The 16,639-nt window shown below is 39.8% G+C and overlaps 2 protein-coding genes across 2 annotated transcripts; one reads left to right on the forward strand and one right to left on the reverse strand.

Annotated features, from left to right (window-relative positions):
* LOC114500959 (olfactory receptor 52M1-like) lies at positions 1 to 1,277 on the reverse strand. Its single transcript, XM_028517694.2, has one exon. The coding sequence runs from the start codon at positions 1,156 to 1,158 to the stop codon at positions 205 to 207; it is 954 nt and encodes a 317-aa protein (XP_028373495.1). The 5' UTR covers positions 1,159 to 1,277; the 3' UTR covers positions 1 to 204.
* Positions 1,278 to 13,467: 12,190 nt separating this feature from the next.
* Positions 13,468 to 16,223, forward strand: LOC114500938 (olfactory receptor 52M1). Its single transcript, XM_028517680.2, has one exon. The coding sequence runs from the start codon at positions 13,605 to 13,607 to the stop codon at positions 14,562 to 14,564; it is 960 nt and encodes a 319-aa protein (XP_028373481.2). The 5' UTR covers positions 13,468 to 13,604; the 3' UTR covers positions 14,565 to 16,223.
* Positions 16,224 to 16,639: the final 416 nt, after the last annotated feature.

The following is a 16,639-nucleotide window of genomic DNA, read 5'->3' on the forward strand; positions in this document are numbered from 1 at the left end:
TCTCCACAATGATATTTAAGATATTCTCCTCTCCATTTTCAGAAAATTCATGGTCGTACAAAATATATTCTGCATTGCTCACAAGCTGTTATCTCCAAAACTCAGGTAAGACCCAGCTGCATGGGTTTTATTGCATTGGCTTCCCCAGTCAAAGCTCTTTCCTGCCATAACTAAATATCTGCATGTCTCATAAGTGCAGAATAGTCACTTGGGTTGAGCTTCTGCTTTAAGAATGTGGAGAAGCCTCTCTCTAATCTGTTTGGTACGGACAGCATAGACAACTGGGTTGAGGATGGGTGGGATGAGGAGGTAAAAGTTGGCCAAAAGGATATGGATATGGGGAGGCACCTGATGGCCAAAGCGGTGAGTAAGGGAGGAAACAGCAATGGGGATGTAGAAGACAAGGATGGCACAAATGTGACAACTGCATGTCCCTAGGGTTTTAAGTCTAGCTTCAGGGGTGGCCAGTCCCATTACAGCCCTGAAAATCATTACATATGAGGCAGTGATGGCTAATGAATCCAGGATCAATACTAGGAAGCCAATTCCCATTCCATATAAATCATTGACTGTTGTGTCACCACATGCCAAGGTGACCACAGCCATGTGCTCACAGTAGGAGTGGGCAATGATTTGGGTCCGGTAAAGGGACAGCCTCAAGCGAATTATCAAGGGCAAGGGTCCAATGTAGAGTATACCCCGAAGGAGAGCAGCCAGGCCTAAACGACCCACCATTGTGTGGGTGAGCACTGAAGTATGATGTAGTGGGTCACAGATGGCCACATAGCGGTCAAAAGCCATGGCAAGGAAAATACCTGACTCTACTGTGGCAAAGCAGTGGATGAAAAACATCTGGGTCAAGCAGGCATCTAAGTCAATGTTGTGGGCACCAAACCAGAAGATGGCTAGCAGTTTGGGCATGGTAGAAGTGGACAGGACCAAGTCAATGACAGCCAACATGCACAGGAAGAAGTACATGGGTTGATGCAGGCTGCGCTCCACCTTTATCACAGCCAGGATGGTGATGTTCCCTACCACAGCCACCAGGTACATGGAGCTGAAGGGGATGGAGAGCCAGATGTGCAGAGACTCCAGTCCTGGGATGCCAGTGAGCCAGAAAGAAGTGGGCACCAAGCAGGCATTATTAGACAGGAACATATCTGAGGGTGTGAAATATCCAAGAGATAGGAGCTCTAATTTTTAGATTTTTACTTCGAGAGAGCTTGCTTCTGGAAACTGTAGACTACTAGTTCTTATTTCCATCCTGGGAAACTGGTGGGACCTATAATAAAGAAGAATTATAAATTTCTTCTTGAAAATTGACACTTTACATATCTTATAAAAGAGACTAAGCATGAAAACACCCACTGGTAAATGTAGAAACAAGCATGCTCATAATGTCTACTGCTAAATTGTCCTACTCCACTATAGAAGTTCCAAAAATTGTTCATTCCCTTTGACACAGTAATTTTGCTTTGGGAAATATTTTCTAAAGGAAATGAAAAAATACAGAGAAGTTCTATGAGCAAGGATTAAATGTAAGTCCATGTAATGTGTTTAGCCCAGTGCCTGCATATACTCCTCTTATCACTGTATATATAGTAACACTATAACATCAATAACAATGATTAGCTATTTGTAATTACTGATTTTTATTATAATGAAAAGTTGGAAGAAATATATGTTCAAAAATAAAGCATTGTTTAAATTCTAGTACATCCATTCAATGAATTAGAATTATGTTTATATTATTTTTAGAGCTATATATTTATAAGATAAAGTGTTTATATATCTCAGTAAGTGAGGGAACAACAAGAGGCAAAATATAAGTTCATTAAAATATATGTGTGTCATCTATAAACTCATTATAATGTAAAACACACACCCTTCTATCATTTTTTACCTTTTGTATGTATATTCTTTCTTTTAAAAATGGCTAAGAGCTTTAAAAATAATCTTACAAGTTATTAAAACCCAATCAAAAACATTTTCCTTAGTTAATTGTCCGCTTACATTAGTCAAATACAATTCCTTTTTCTCTAAAGGTTTAACACTGGTTTGCTCATATTGTCAAATCTAATTGACTTCCCCAACAATATCTGGCACCGGACCTAATTTCTCAAAGAAAAAGATCTCTTATTTAAGATCGCCTAGATTTCATGGTTAAAAAATAATGAACAGGTAAAAAGTTCCTTAAGAAAGCTTTACTATAAGGACAGACCCTATTAAACTTTCTGAGAATCTGGTCATTATACATAATTTGAGTAGATAAAAGTAGAGGTGCATCTTTTTATGAGCACATTTCACTGGATGCTTTGCCCCATTATTTGATGCTAGTGATGAAAAAGAATGGAGTGACAGAGACCAAGAAGGTTGTGATCAGTGAGTCATGTGGACTGTTTTCTCTTCCTTGAAGAGACAAAGAGGTCAGCACAAAAGCAGTGGCCAACATTTGGCCAACTTCTTGCTCTTCTGTCTTTCAGGTACCTGTCACTAAGGATCCAGAAATAGCTCCTATTTCTTCACATCCTCGGGGTTCAGAATCTGAGGGCCTAATTTGCTTCCTACCCTGTCTTGGGCTTGACATCCTCATGTTTTCCATCAGATTCTCAGCAGATTCAAGTCTCAGACTCCTTATGATTATAGTCACCATGATGCCTGTCTTCAAATAGCCATGTTTTTTTGCCAAGTGGTTTCACCACCTTCTTGACTTTTATCCAAGAAAATTCCCCCATTCTCCAAGGCCCATCCAGATCACCTCTCCTCTACAAAACCTTTTTTTGGTATTTTTAGCTTACACCAGAGTAAGTGTCTAGTTCACTAAGTTCTCCTCAATTGTCTCAAATAAGCCCATACACATTTCAAACATACTTGTCTAAAATATAAATAGCAATTAAATTTTCACAGCAAATAAGCATAAGAAATGCTCCTATGTAACTTCATGGATTCCTCATTCATGTTCCAAGACAATTTTAAGTTTTTGTGCATTTTCTTACTTCTGGGTCAGGCTTTGACTGAATGTTGAAAAGAAAAATGTAAAATAAAAAAAAGAAAAATGTAAAATAGTTCACAAGTGTTCTTTTACATTAAGTCTGACTTTACACTCTGTGAATTAGGTACTTTAATATGTCAGTAAGTGATAACATGCATGAAGTCACTTCCTCAGGGATCAAATGGAGGTTTCTGTGGATCTGCAGGATAAGATGAGAAAGGGAAAGGGGTCCAGGGAGGCAGCACCTTAGTACCAGCTCAGGGCACCAGCTTTGCCATCTACCAAACAAGTGTTCCCACTTCAGATCTTACTCAGTGTTTGGGCAAGTTGCTCAGCTTCTTAAAGTCTAAGTCCTTTTATTACAAAAAATGGAAAGTATATCATCTGCAAAGGATAAGTATAAGGCACAAAAAATAAGTGTGAGACTCTTGGCACATAGCAATAGCTTCCTTTCCTTGGATTCTACAGTTCACTATGGGGAGTAGACCAGAAATTTATATTCTGCAAATTGGAATTATTTCCTGTTTCTCTGTTTCATGGAACATCTTTAAGGATGCTTTCAAAGGCCAGGCATTGTAGAGATTGGACAAAGATTTAAGGGGGACACAAGTTAGTATACAATTTTATCTCATAATGGGGAGAATGTCTGAAGTGTTCTCTGAAACTATTGTGATGAACCACCATCCTAAAGCAGAAAGGAACCTAACTGCTCAGTGTCAGGGAAGGTCAAAGTAGTGGCTACTCATCATAAAAAAATCAATGTTCATAGGATCAAGGAAAACTGAGACTTACAACTTGTATTTGTGCCAGATTCAGTTTAACCAATACAATTATTTTAAGCTGGGACAAAAAGAATGTGAATGTATGTATAAAAATAAATCCACCAAGCTGATAATTGGCTTTTTGAATGGTGGTTTGAAGGAAGTCATGGACCCTGAGTTATGTTACTTTCCTAGAATATTTCAGAAAAATCTTTTCTGTGTCAGCCCACACAAGGGCATTCTTACCTGGACACGAGTGACATGCCTTCAAATCCTGGGAGAACTTTGTGATTGTGGGTCTGAGGCTCCTGAGAGATGTTTTGTTATGGTGAAATAAACATGGATTAGAAAGCAATACCCACTAAGGATCAAACACTAACTTCACTGTTTCTGGCTGTGTGACTTAGGGAGTGCAATCTCTTGGCCTAGGTTTTCTATCGTATTTCCCAGTCTGTGAAATGAGGGGAGTGATAGCTACATTAGAGATGCTTCATGTTTTAAATGAACTATTTATAAGTGTGTGTGTGTGTGTGTGTGTGTGTGTGTATGCACACAGAAGGTCAAATGTTAGGATGCCTGGCCTCTGAAGTAGGCATTGTATTCCCTTCCTTATTGACCCCTCCTCTCTGTTCTTCATCATCTTCCATGGAACACAGAACAGTGCTATTTCCACATGACTTTAGTGACTCCACATCCTTCTTTCCAGCTGTACGAATAGACAGACCTTTAGACATGGATATAATCAAGTGAAGAAATCTGCTTATCCTGTAATTGTTCTCTCAGAAGAGCTTGCCTGATTGGAGCAGAAGACAAGAGCCTAATCAGGTGGGATAGTCCAATCTTTCTTCTTGTGTATGGAGAGCACTAGGCAACAAAGTGCTGGGGAAATCTTGGGGTTTCTCCTCTTACTTGGTTTATAACCCAGACCAAATGATCATCAACTTATTTCTTCAACCTTTGACTAGAACTGTGAAGAAGGTAACCCTTGGATGAACTAAAGATGAATGTAGTTTCTGAAAATTAGAGTGCTTTCAATGACTTTGGTCCCATCTCTGGAATGTACTTACCCACTGGGGTGCTGTCCACAGAGTTTAGACTTTGTTTCTTACAGTGGTCACCTTTTGTCAGGATGCTTGGATGAATTTAGTTCACAGTCAGGGAGGGAGCCATGCCCTGATTTCCACTGTTTTTTCCTTTCATCTCTTTATCCAGATGCTGAAAATAGCCAGTTATTTCCCAAGAGTTGTACAGAAAACCTGTGCCCTTCCCTCTGGATCTTCAGTTACCCCCCCTTGGGAGCAGTCTTCACTCCTTATCCCACTTCACCTCCCAGGACCAGATTATAAACTTTTATTTCTATTCTCTTGCTGGGGCCCTTGGCTGGCCCCAGGTGTCTGTTCTCTCCCTAGGCCTAAGGTTTGCAAAGACTTGAAGAGGGACATTGGGAAAATTCACAAGAGACAGGCAGGAAGAAAAACATCAGATACTGGTATAGCCAATATAAAAATTTTATTTTCTTTGTTAATCATTGTTTATACTATCTAAAAAACTGTTAATATAAAATCTAGGCTGTACAAATAAAATTACTTAAATATAAACTTTATCAATATTGTAATTTTTCATTTTGTTTCTAGTTTCTTCAACTTGTGTTTACTTAAAAATAATCATGATCACAAGTTACAATAGTATGCATGTCCGTGTCTGTGGTTACTTTAACCCATACTTCCCAAAGTAGTGGCAAGTCTAGTGTCTGTCTTCCTACTAAAGAAAGTGGTGCAGACATATTGGTCAGTAGCCTTTTTCTGCTCAACCTTGGGGTAGAATTCCAGGGAAACTTACAGACCATTGTGCAGATGTCATTAATTGTACTGTCAAGTTGCTTTCCAAAAGTGTTGTCCAGTTGTGTTTAAGCCAGCATTGAGTTCATTTGCTAAATTGTCCTGTAGTAATTTAAAAAATATCTGCTATGTACATGAGCAAAACAAAACACTGTTTTCATTTTATTGATTTCTACACAGCATGAACATGTCAATATTTACACCATTTGTGTCCAATGCATTTATTTTGAATACTTTATTTTTTCATTTTTTCCTACCATATACTTAATATTCTTAAAGTAGAGAGAACGGTTTCAGAAAATATGGTAAAGATTTAATGTTTTCACATATATAAAAGGAGGTACTTTTATAATCACTGTTAGTAATTCATAACACTCCATCTTGATTCATGAGAACCCTCAATGACATTAATTATTCACACATTGTTTTCTACTGTCTGTGTGCTTATTACCAGGCCTTGAAATCTTGTTTTAACCTCCTCACTAGCCTTATTGGCCCTTGTCCATCTTTCCTATCATTTTCCTCTCTGCTACTCAGGATCTATTTTGAGAGTGCAAAATTGATTTTTCACCCTCTAAATGTTAACAAAAATGCTTTTAGTGATTGCTCTTTCTATTCAGCTCTAGATTTCATTTTCTAACCATTTCTGGGAAATGTGTTAACACACATAAAGATTCCCAAGTAATTGTAGGGGATTGTTACTCTCTCTCTCATGCAGACTCAAGTTAAAAGAATTGTTAAAGTCTTTGGTAAAAATTGGAAGGATATAGAGATTTGGCTGTAGGCTAGAGAAGTTAAGTCTGATTTTAAAGTTACTCCTCCTACCACAAGGTTTATTGAGATACAATTAGCATATAACATTATGTAAGTTTAAGGTATACAATGTGATGCTTTGATACACATATGTTTTGTTAAATGATTATCACAATAAGATTAGTTGACACATCTATCACCTCATATAATTATCCTTTTTGTGTGGTGAGAACTTTTAAGATCTGCTTCTTAACATTTTTTTGAGTATAAAATGCAACATTGTTAACTATAGTCACCTTGTTGTACATTACATTCCCAGAAGTTACTCATGTTATAACTGGAAGTTTGTTGACAAACTTCTCATTTCCTCCAACCCCAACCCCCGACATCACCATTCTTCTGTTTCTACATCAACATTTTAGAGTCCATATATAAGTGAAATCATGCAGTATTTGTCTTTCTCTCTCTGACTTCACTTAGCATAAAGCCCTCAAGGTCTATCCATGTTGTCACAATTGGAAGGATTTTTTTTTATGTCTGAACAATATTCAGTTATATATATATATATATATATATATATATATATATATATATAATACATTTTCTTTATCCATTCATCAGATGAAGGGCATGCAGTTTGCCCAATCTGCCACTGGTATCTCGTCTTTGGGCCAGGACACCCTCTCTTTTGGAAAGTGTAAGAATGAACATGGGCCATGTTTCTGATTAATCTCTGGTTTCAGGCTGTATACACGACTTATTTAATATAAATTTGAGATATTATCCTATGGAGAAAGTTCATATAATGTTCTTCTGCACATCTCCTGCATACCTTTCCATCTGTTAAAAAAGGTTGTCTTTTTTTTTTCTGGAGGTGTTGATTTGTTTGTTTTTGTTTTTTTAAATTTTCAGTCAGTTTACATTCAATACCATTCCACACCAGTTTGAGATGTACAACGAAGTGGCCAGGAAACCACGCACTCTCCAGAGTGGCCCGCTGCTGCCCCAAGCGCCACCTGCCTCATACCCAGTTATCTTTACACTACTGACTATGTTCCTCAAGCTGCAAACCACAGCTCTGTGGCTATTCTGCAATTACCCATTTGTACTGCTTAATCCCTTTACCTTTTTGTTCCCCTTCACCTTTTCACCCCAATCCCCTTCTCCACCAGCAACTGTCAGTTTCTTCCCTGTATCTATGGGTCTGTTTCTATTTTGCTTGTTTGTTTATTTAGGTCTTTAGATTCCACATATAAGTGAAATCATATGGTATTTGTCTTTCTCTGACTGGCTTATTCCATGGTTGTCCTGAGTTGGTCAATCAAATAAAATTATTAAAGGGAGAGGCCATATTACATGATCCTTTAACAATATAATTCAATTCAAATGCATTGGTTTATTGAATACTTACAGTTTTTAGCATCACACAACACATCCAGGTACCAAAAAACCTACTTCACCTGTTATACTCTAAGTTTAAAGTCAGGGTTCAGTTGGAGGAGGGGATTACTGAACCAAGTTTCAAAAGCTAGACATGGGTCTGTATGGAATGGCATTCCTCCTTCACTTGGCTGAGAGTGTAACATGTGCACAGGCATAAAAGCAAGAAATGACCATGTATATATAAGGGGGACCCCCAAAGCCAGAGTTATCTTCTGGAGGTTGGGCCCTGGTAGTACAGGCTTCCCCCACTAGGCGAGTGTTCTAGGAGCCCATCTGTATCAATGTACCAGCTGGCGTTGCTGTGAGAAGCTGCATTTGGCTTCAGTAAATTTTTTTAAAGACTCTTTCAATGCATCTGTCCATTTCATGATGGGTAATTTGCGAGTGCACCTGCCCACACTATGCTGAGTGTTCAGCAGTTTTCGACCAAAAATGGCATGACCCTCTTGTCTCACTCTATTTACCCGATCTCACCCAGACAACTTTTTTTTTTGTTTCTCTGGATGAAAAATATACTCAAAGGGAAACACTTTGCTGATATGGAAGAGGTGAAACAAACAAACAAACCAAAATAAATGGCAGAATGGCCAAAAGGTATCAAAATTGATTAGTTAAAAAACAGTTTTGAGCAGTGGGAAAAAAGTCTCCACAGGTGTATTGCATCAAATGGAGAGAACTTTGAAAGTGACTGAAGTTTAAGCATGTAAGAATAAATACACAATTTTAAAAAATAAATTCTGTTTTTTTGGGTCCCCCCTCATATTGCAGCAGCTATAAGCAGTTTTACATAGACTGTAAAGTTTAAGGCTGAGGAGCAGGTAGAAAATTTCTAGATGTGCCCAGCTTCTCCTGAAGCAAGAAGTTCCCAGCTTCATCAGACAAATAAGATCCTCTGTAAGGGCTGTAGGGGTAAAAATGAGACCCTTTCTGTATTGATTCTACTGCATTAGCCCTTGCTCCTTGTCTGAAGGAGACACTTAGGATATCTCTTCCAGGGTCATGAGAGCTAAGCCCTCCCAAAGACACTAGAACAACAGCAGTCATGGTAATAACAACAACGCTGTTTATTAAACACCTAATATGTTTGTTTTCTTACTAGCTCCTTTATATACTGTATCTCAATGGACAAAACCTCAATTGCAAGAACTATCCAGAGATAGGTATTATTCCCATTTATGCTTGAAGAACTCAAGATAAACTAACTTCTTCATGGTTATACAGTGGGTATGTAACTGATCTGGCTTGCAAACTCAAGTCTTTGGCACTTCAAAGGCCATGTTTTGACACATGGCCCGAAGCATGATGCTCCACCAACCCATGAGCATCCCAAGAGAAACTGCTTTTTCAGTTTGGCCTCTCTGCTTTCCGTAGAATGGAATGTTAGGTTGGGAAGGTTAGGTTAAGATGTAAGGGAGTTGCTACCCTGTTCCACCCAGTCCTTGAGGCCCTTCCCTCACAATGTAAATCAAAGTGGTGAAAAAGTCTGCAGTATCTAGTTTTTAGGGAATGACCATTGGCTTGTCTTAAAGTTAGTTCAAGACTCTACCATCACCTTCAAGTCCTATAAGGATATCAGGCTTCATTAGAGATTTACTGCCAGGCTGAGCTCTAGTCTCAAGAATAGTCTTTATCCCTCCTCTAGAAAAGCTCTTCTGATTTCTACTTGGTGTCCTTAGAATAGTTTCAGACTCCAGGGAGGCCAGACAGTGAGCAAGAGCAGGACTTGGACCCAAGGGACACAGACTCTGTGGGAAGGTATGTCTTTCTCCTTAGACCTCTCTGGACCAACTCTGACATGGCAGGGATAGCTCTGTGCCTAAATTTAGATTCTGTGTTCATCCTTCTGAGACAAAGCTTGCTATTTCCCTCTCCACTGAGGGAAGTGAAAAGGTTGTTAGTCCAGGTGGAATTCCCACAAGCTCTGAATAGAATGTTTATAAGTGCCGGGCCTCAGAGGCATTTGCAGAGCCCCAGGCTCTTGCTCTCAGACACTACCCAGCCCAGGTAAGAGCATCTTATAAAGGGGAATTTAGGAAAGAAACAGGGACCATTAGGACGAGTTCCCAGTCTGTAGGGATGAACAGACTAAGGATACTTAGGTATCCCACTTTAGATGGTGCTCTTGCATAGGTCTCCAAGATAAGACTCAAAGTAAAGAAATTCTCTCAAAAGGGGACTTCAAAAGGGTGGTGTCCACAGAACCACACAGAGGAGGCTGAAGAAGCCTCTAGTCCACTAACACCAACACAAGTCCCTCCAAAAACATCTCCAGGTGCTTTATTTTATTTGAGTTTAGTTTAGTTTCTATAGTATTTTAATAGTAGGCATTTTTATTTTACTTTGTTTTATTTTTTAAAGATTTTTAAATTGTTATTCAATTATAGTTGTCCCAATTTTTCCCCTTTGCTCTCCTCCAGGTGCTTTAAATAAACACAATATTTTATTCTCATTCAAAATAAGTAGGCACTGTGCTAGCACATGCATTACACTAGAGAGGAAGATAGGCATACTTCTTATGGAACTTAATATTTTGTTTTGAGAAACGAGCCTGTAAGCAGACAATTTGGAGCACTATGTGTGCTGTACAAAGACATGTGTAAAGCACAAACTAAGAGTTGGAGCAAGCTATCTTAAGGTAACATCTAAGCTGGGGCAAGGTGCCTATGTAAGGAATTAGCCAGGTGAAGGAGATGAGAGTATTCCAACATCAGGACACGGTTAATTCTCAGAGGCAAAAGGACATAATGCAGTTGGACATGGACAAAATTCAGCGTTTTTGGGAAACAGTGGGCAGGATGAGGAATGGTAAAAGCTGTGGCTGATGTTGGCAAATGTTTCTGGGTAGAGCTCAGGTGGGAGATTGGCCTTCCATGATTCCTTATACCCTCACCCCTGAACAGGAGGTGCAGTAACCTCTTCCTATTGTGTTTAAAGTGTGAGGGCTGCTGCTGATTAGGGAGACATAAATTAGGGAGCATTAGGGCCTTATAGAAAGAATGGGGGCCACCAACACTCAGCTACTCCCATCTAGCAGCTGAAGTGCATCTCTCCAGTTGTGGGTGCCCTTTTCGGTTTCATGACGTGGATAGGAAGAGGAAGAGATGAAATGGAGAGGATATATCCACCAGAAAGATAGCCGTACATATTGTCAAGTATGGGGAAGGAAGGTGAGAGATAAGGAATAAAAATAAAATCCAATTTTTCTAGGGCTTAAGGCCAGTTCAGAAAATTGAGGACATTTGATTTGGATCTAATAAGGTCTGTGATGTAGCAGAGGCCTGAAGACTGCTTGCTGTCAAGAGAAATCACATGCCCATAATTCACTAAGTGTACATTTATCCCCTTAATTTGGGCTGAGAGATCCTTCTACAACATAACTTTCATGTTCAAACCTAGAAGGGAACCACTGCCCCAGGGTGACAGGACTCAAATGGCATCAGAAGGGAAGACAGACTGTTAAAACAGCTTCCTCACTAACAGAAGGAGAGTAACATGTATAAGGGGGACAAGCATGGGAACAGAAGACAAATTCACTTGGCAAGTCCTACTGATTTTTCCATCTCAAGAACTCTTGGAGTAAAACAACATTCTTCACATGATTATATCTTTGCTTAGTATAATATCAAGTTATAAAAGCCAGTTTATTATAGGTAGGTGAAGTAGGCAAGTTCTCTTTTATTGTAAATATAGAAAACTTGGTAAGGATCACTTAGCTGTGACCACCATGAAATTGTACATTTGCTTTTAGAACTTGTTGTAAAGTTGTCAGCTTTCATATTACGTGTCCTGCTAAAGCAGAAGACAGCTTTTCAAGAGACAATACTGACTGAAGATTGTATGCTGTTGGGATCTGGTCTGGTATATCCACCAGAGAACAAGTGGCATGGTCAAGGGGGGCGGTTGGAGGGATGTCTGCAGAGGCCTGGGCAGAATTAAGGAAACTGAAAAAGGATGGTGGAACACCACCAATGACAACAGTGGATACCCCACCTAACTCAAGCCTGCTCAGGTAAGGGAAGATGTAGTTGCCAAAACACTTTTCAGGAGCTGTGGCCTTTGGTAGAAAACGCACAGCTTTATCACTTGTGTCTGGCAGGAAGTGAACTGGGGAATAAATCTCTGATCTCTGGTCTCATCCACGATCTCCTACTGGTGCCTCACATTGACTGAGCTGATCTAGAAGCCAGAGGAGAAGAAAAGATGGGTAATGGAGCCTGTAAACATAGCTTCTGGGGACACAGGACAGGGATCTGGAGGGACGAATGGAGAATAACCAGCACATGGGGTAAGGATACCAAGAGGGAAGTCCCTTGCCTCACCTCACCCGGTCACTTCAGTCACAGGCTGGCTCCTGGGCACTGATTTGCCTGATGACTCAATCTTTAAAAAAATATATTTTTCAACTTTTTTTTTCTTTTTTAAAAATTAAATTTATGGAGGTGACTTTGGTTAATAAGACTTTATAAGTTTCAGGTATACATTTCTGTGGTACATGATCTGTACACTGCATCATGTGCCCACCACCCAAAGTCAAACCATCTTCCATCACTGTATGTTTGACTTGCTTTACCTTTTAGTACCCCTGCCCTCTTTCATCTGGTATCCACCATGCTGTTGTCTGTGCCTATGAATTTGTTTGTTTTTCTTGTTTGTTCATTTGTTGCATTTAGTTTTATATCCCACATAGGACTGAAGTCATACGGTTGTTAACTTTTTCTGTCTGACTTATTTCACTTAGCATGATATTCTCAAATTCCATCCCTGTTGTTGCAAATGGCAGTATTTTACCTTTTCTTACGGGTGAGTCGTAGTCCATTTTATGGCTACTGCCAACACTCACTCTTATTTCCATTTGCAGTGATCTATAAGAACCTTGAGATGGAGGAATCACAGCTTATGGAGGGGAATTCCGTGGGATAAAGTCACCACAGAAACAGGCTTACATAATTGTCATCCTCCGGCATCATGCCTCCCTGCAGAGACAGACATTCGAGAGTTCTTTGAAGTTTATTGAGTGTATTTTTGTTTTTACATATTAGCTCTAAAGAGAGCTAATGCTTGGTGTTACTGTGTCAGATTAAATAAGAATGCATCCTATTTATTCTTGACTTCTCTAGGTCACAGCAGTTTAAGTTTGTTGTGAAATGAAGTCAGTTGTATTTAACTAATGAGACACAGTAACTTGCCTAAGCTCCTATTGCCAGGATCTGAAACCAGATCTGGAAAATTCTAAAGCACACACAAACTATTGACTACTCTATTATAATCAATTCAACTAGGCTCAAAATGTGGAAGACAAGCCTTCTTCTCTTCCTTGACATTTCTGTAATATGCATAGTTAACACATTCTGGTATCTTTTAGACCCTGAAGTGCTAAATAAACATTAACTGCCATTTGTATTTCTCAGCATCAATGTGTCTCTTCGTTTAAGCGGTCCTCACTTGGAAACCTTCAAGTATGATCCTGATAGACACCTCATAGTTCTTCTAAAGAGTTAAATGACTTAATAGGTACCTGCCTGCCTTAGGTCATTTCATTCATAGATGTAAGAACTTACTCCTTGAGAGCCATATTGAAAAAAAATGCTCAGATATTTCATTCAAATATGTATTTTGGCTTGTATTTGGTAAATTTGTGGGTATTATAACAATAATAACATGATACACTGTGACATTTTGTAATTTCTTTAGAAAAAGAAGTTCATAGCATCTTATTGATAATCCTATTCTTGACTATAGGATATAAGAATACTCTTTTATTTTTAGGAAAAAAGTTCTACTGCATCTTCGAGTACAAGTGAATAAGTTCATTTATGAATGGCTATGCTCACTTTTCGTAATGTCTGCTCAGTACCCAGCTCCTTCCAGCTCACTGGCATCCCAGGGCTGGAGTCCCTGCACATCTGGCTCTCCATCCCCTTTGGCTCTATGTACCTTGTGGCTGTGGTGGGGAATGTCACCATCCTGGCTGTGATAAGGGTGGAACGTAGTCTTCACCAGCCCATGTACTTCTTCCTGAGCATGTTGGCTGTTATTGACCTGGTTCTGTCTACTTCTACCATGCCCAAACTGCTGGGGATCTTCTGGTTTGGTGCTGGTGACATTGGCCTGGATGCCTGCTTATCCCAAATGTTTCTCATCCACTGCTTTGCCACAGTTGAGTCAGGCATCTTCCTTGCCATGGCTTTTGACCGCTATGTAGCCATCTGCAACCCACTGCATCATACCACAGTGCTCAGTCCTACCATGGTGGGACGTTTGGGGCTGGCTGCCCTCCTCCGGGGTATACTCTATATTGGACCTCTGCCTCTGATGATCCGCTTGCGGCTTCCCCTTTACAAAGCCCGTGTCATTTTGCACTCCTACTGTGAGCACATGGCTGTTGTCACCTTGGCATGTGGTGACAGCAGGGTGAATAATGTCTATGGGCTGAGCATTGGCTTTCTGGTGCTGATCCTGGACTCAATGGCCATTGCTGCTTCCTATGTGATGATTTTTAGGGCTGTAATGGGGCTGGCCACCCCTGAGGCCAGACTTAAAACCCTGGGGACCTGTGGTTCTCACATCTGTGCAATTCTGATCTTTTATGTTCCCATTGCCGTTTCCTCCCTCATTCACCGATTTGGGCACCAGGTGCCTCCTCCAATCCATACTCTGTTGGCCAACTTCTACCTCCTCATTCCTCCAATCCTCAATCCCATCGTCTATGCTGTCCGCACCAAGCAGATCCGAGAGCGTCTCCTCCAAGTCCTGAAGACAGAAACTAAGATTAGATGACTACTACTTCCTTCTCTCTCAAATAAGCACGTGGAGAATGTGCTTAAATATGGTGGGCAGCCTCCCAAATGGTAACTTCAAGAAGTCTGAGATATTAGGCCCAATGATCTTCAGCTTTAGTAATTCAAAAGGAATGATAAGAAAGAATGTCCAACTCTAAATTCTAAGAGTAAAAAAATGTTTGTTTAATGACTATAGGATATTTGATCTGTAAAAGGTACAAATAACAGTATCAGTAACAGAAATAGCAATTATTGTTTACTCAGCAATTACAAGTCACATAATTCTTATGAATATGCTGAAATCTTATGAGGTACATAGTATGTTCACATTTTACACACAAGAAAATAGGACAGGGTAGTCTTGCTTTATATATTGCATCCATAGTTTAAATTGCCTAGGTCAAGTGTTTTGATTAGAGTTTATAATATATTGTGGTGTTATATAATACTTTCTACTCTGTTTTCTGTGTGTGATTTAGTATAAATCCTAAAAATCTTGGGCTATTTCATTAAAATTGCCTTAGCTCCAAAAAAAACACAACACATTTTCTCATTTAAACGTTTAACAGTTGAGATGCTGCCAAAACTGTTTGTACTAATGAAGCATGGAGTGTTCTAAAAAAAAGACTGACTTGTGTGCCTGTCTGGTATGGGGAATACCACTCATGAAATAGAATGTGGCCTGGAAAAAAGTATCGGCTCAATGAAGGAAATGAGACAAAATGACCATCTCTCAGCACCACCCTTGTTGCATTTTCTCTGCAGGTCTACTCCCATTGAGTGGCCTGAGGCTTGTGAGGGACCCATGGAAAGAAACACCTTCCTCTTTCCACAGAAACTCTCCTTAACCCCTGAGGCCATCTGTAGGGTCCCTGATCGTAGTGTGCTTTTTTGAATGGAACACACAGTAAGATAAAGTTTTGAGGTCTGGTATTTATAAGAACATTGGCTTCACCCTCCAGGTAGAAAATGGATAATATATGTAAAGCACTTAGTTCCTCAGCTGCTATAGGTTGAAAATTACTAATGTTATTCTCAACCATACCACAAAGGCAGGAATTACTCTCCCTACATTTCAGATGAAATTGATGTTCCCAGAAGTGATAAAAGATTTGCTGAAGAGCATGCTTATAAGAGGTAAAAATAATAAATTAAGCCTTTAAAAAAACTCTAAAGCTTCTAGTCTTTTCCTGGCCTTCATTTTATTTAACTGTGAAAAAACTGAATGGCCCTTCTCCTGGGATCTGAATGGTTGTGCATTTAACATTTCCAACTAGCAAACATTTTCTGTACCTCTATGCCCAGCACTGAGAGTGTATAGATCAAGAAAGCAGTTTCCTCTCAGCGTTCCCTTTCTGGAGGGATGACAAAGGGTAGATAGAGCTGCGTTCAGTACAAGTCTGATTACAAACTCCATAACTCATTAAACTAAACAGGTGGGAAAATGTTGAGGTTACTAGGTTTCAGGTATACAACAAACTATCACTGGACAAGGTATAAATGGAGGTAGTCTGATGTGGACTCCATCCAGCGGGGTCTGTATGTTGTAGATGAGACAAACAAATTCACACAGACTACGAAAGTCCCGTGGAGAAAAAGGGATGGCATGACCACTCTCTGAGAGAGAAAGCGCCCGACCCTTGCCTGGACAGGCTTTTATTGCTTTTCTGGGAAGATTACCATAAGGAAGGTCTTCATTCATCATTGTCAGGCAGGGAGGGTCAAACAATAGATAACATTCAAAGAACTATGAGGGAGGGCTTATTCTGAGTCAGGGTCAGTTAGCTAAAGAGCTATAAAACTTTGGGAAACAAACTCACTTCAAGCTTGGACCCTTATCAGAAAATTGAGGACCTTCTTAGCAAAGCAGGTTTCACAGGATTTTATGCATTCTTTCTTAGGCTTGACTGCTGAGGAACTGCCCATTCCTGCACAGGGCTGGACTGCCATCCAGCATTGTTTCAGGCTTAAGTCAGGCAGGAGAAGTAAGTCAGGCAGGAGATTAGGAGACTTCTTGCAGACAGAATGAGGACTCAGGCTATGTCAAAGTTGAGGGGTGAGGGTCCATCACCC

Source organism: Phyllostomus discolor, chromosome 6 (assembly GCF_004126475.2).
Source record: "Phyllostomus discolor isolate MPI-MPIP mPhyDis1 chromosome 6, mPhyDis1.pri.v3, whole genome shotgun sequence".
Lineage (NCBI taxonomy): Eukaryota > Metazoa > Chordata > Mammalia > Chiroptera > Phyllostomidae > Phyllostomus > Phyllostomus discolor.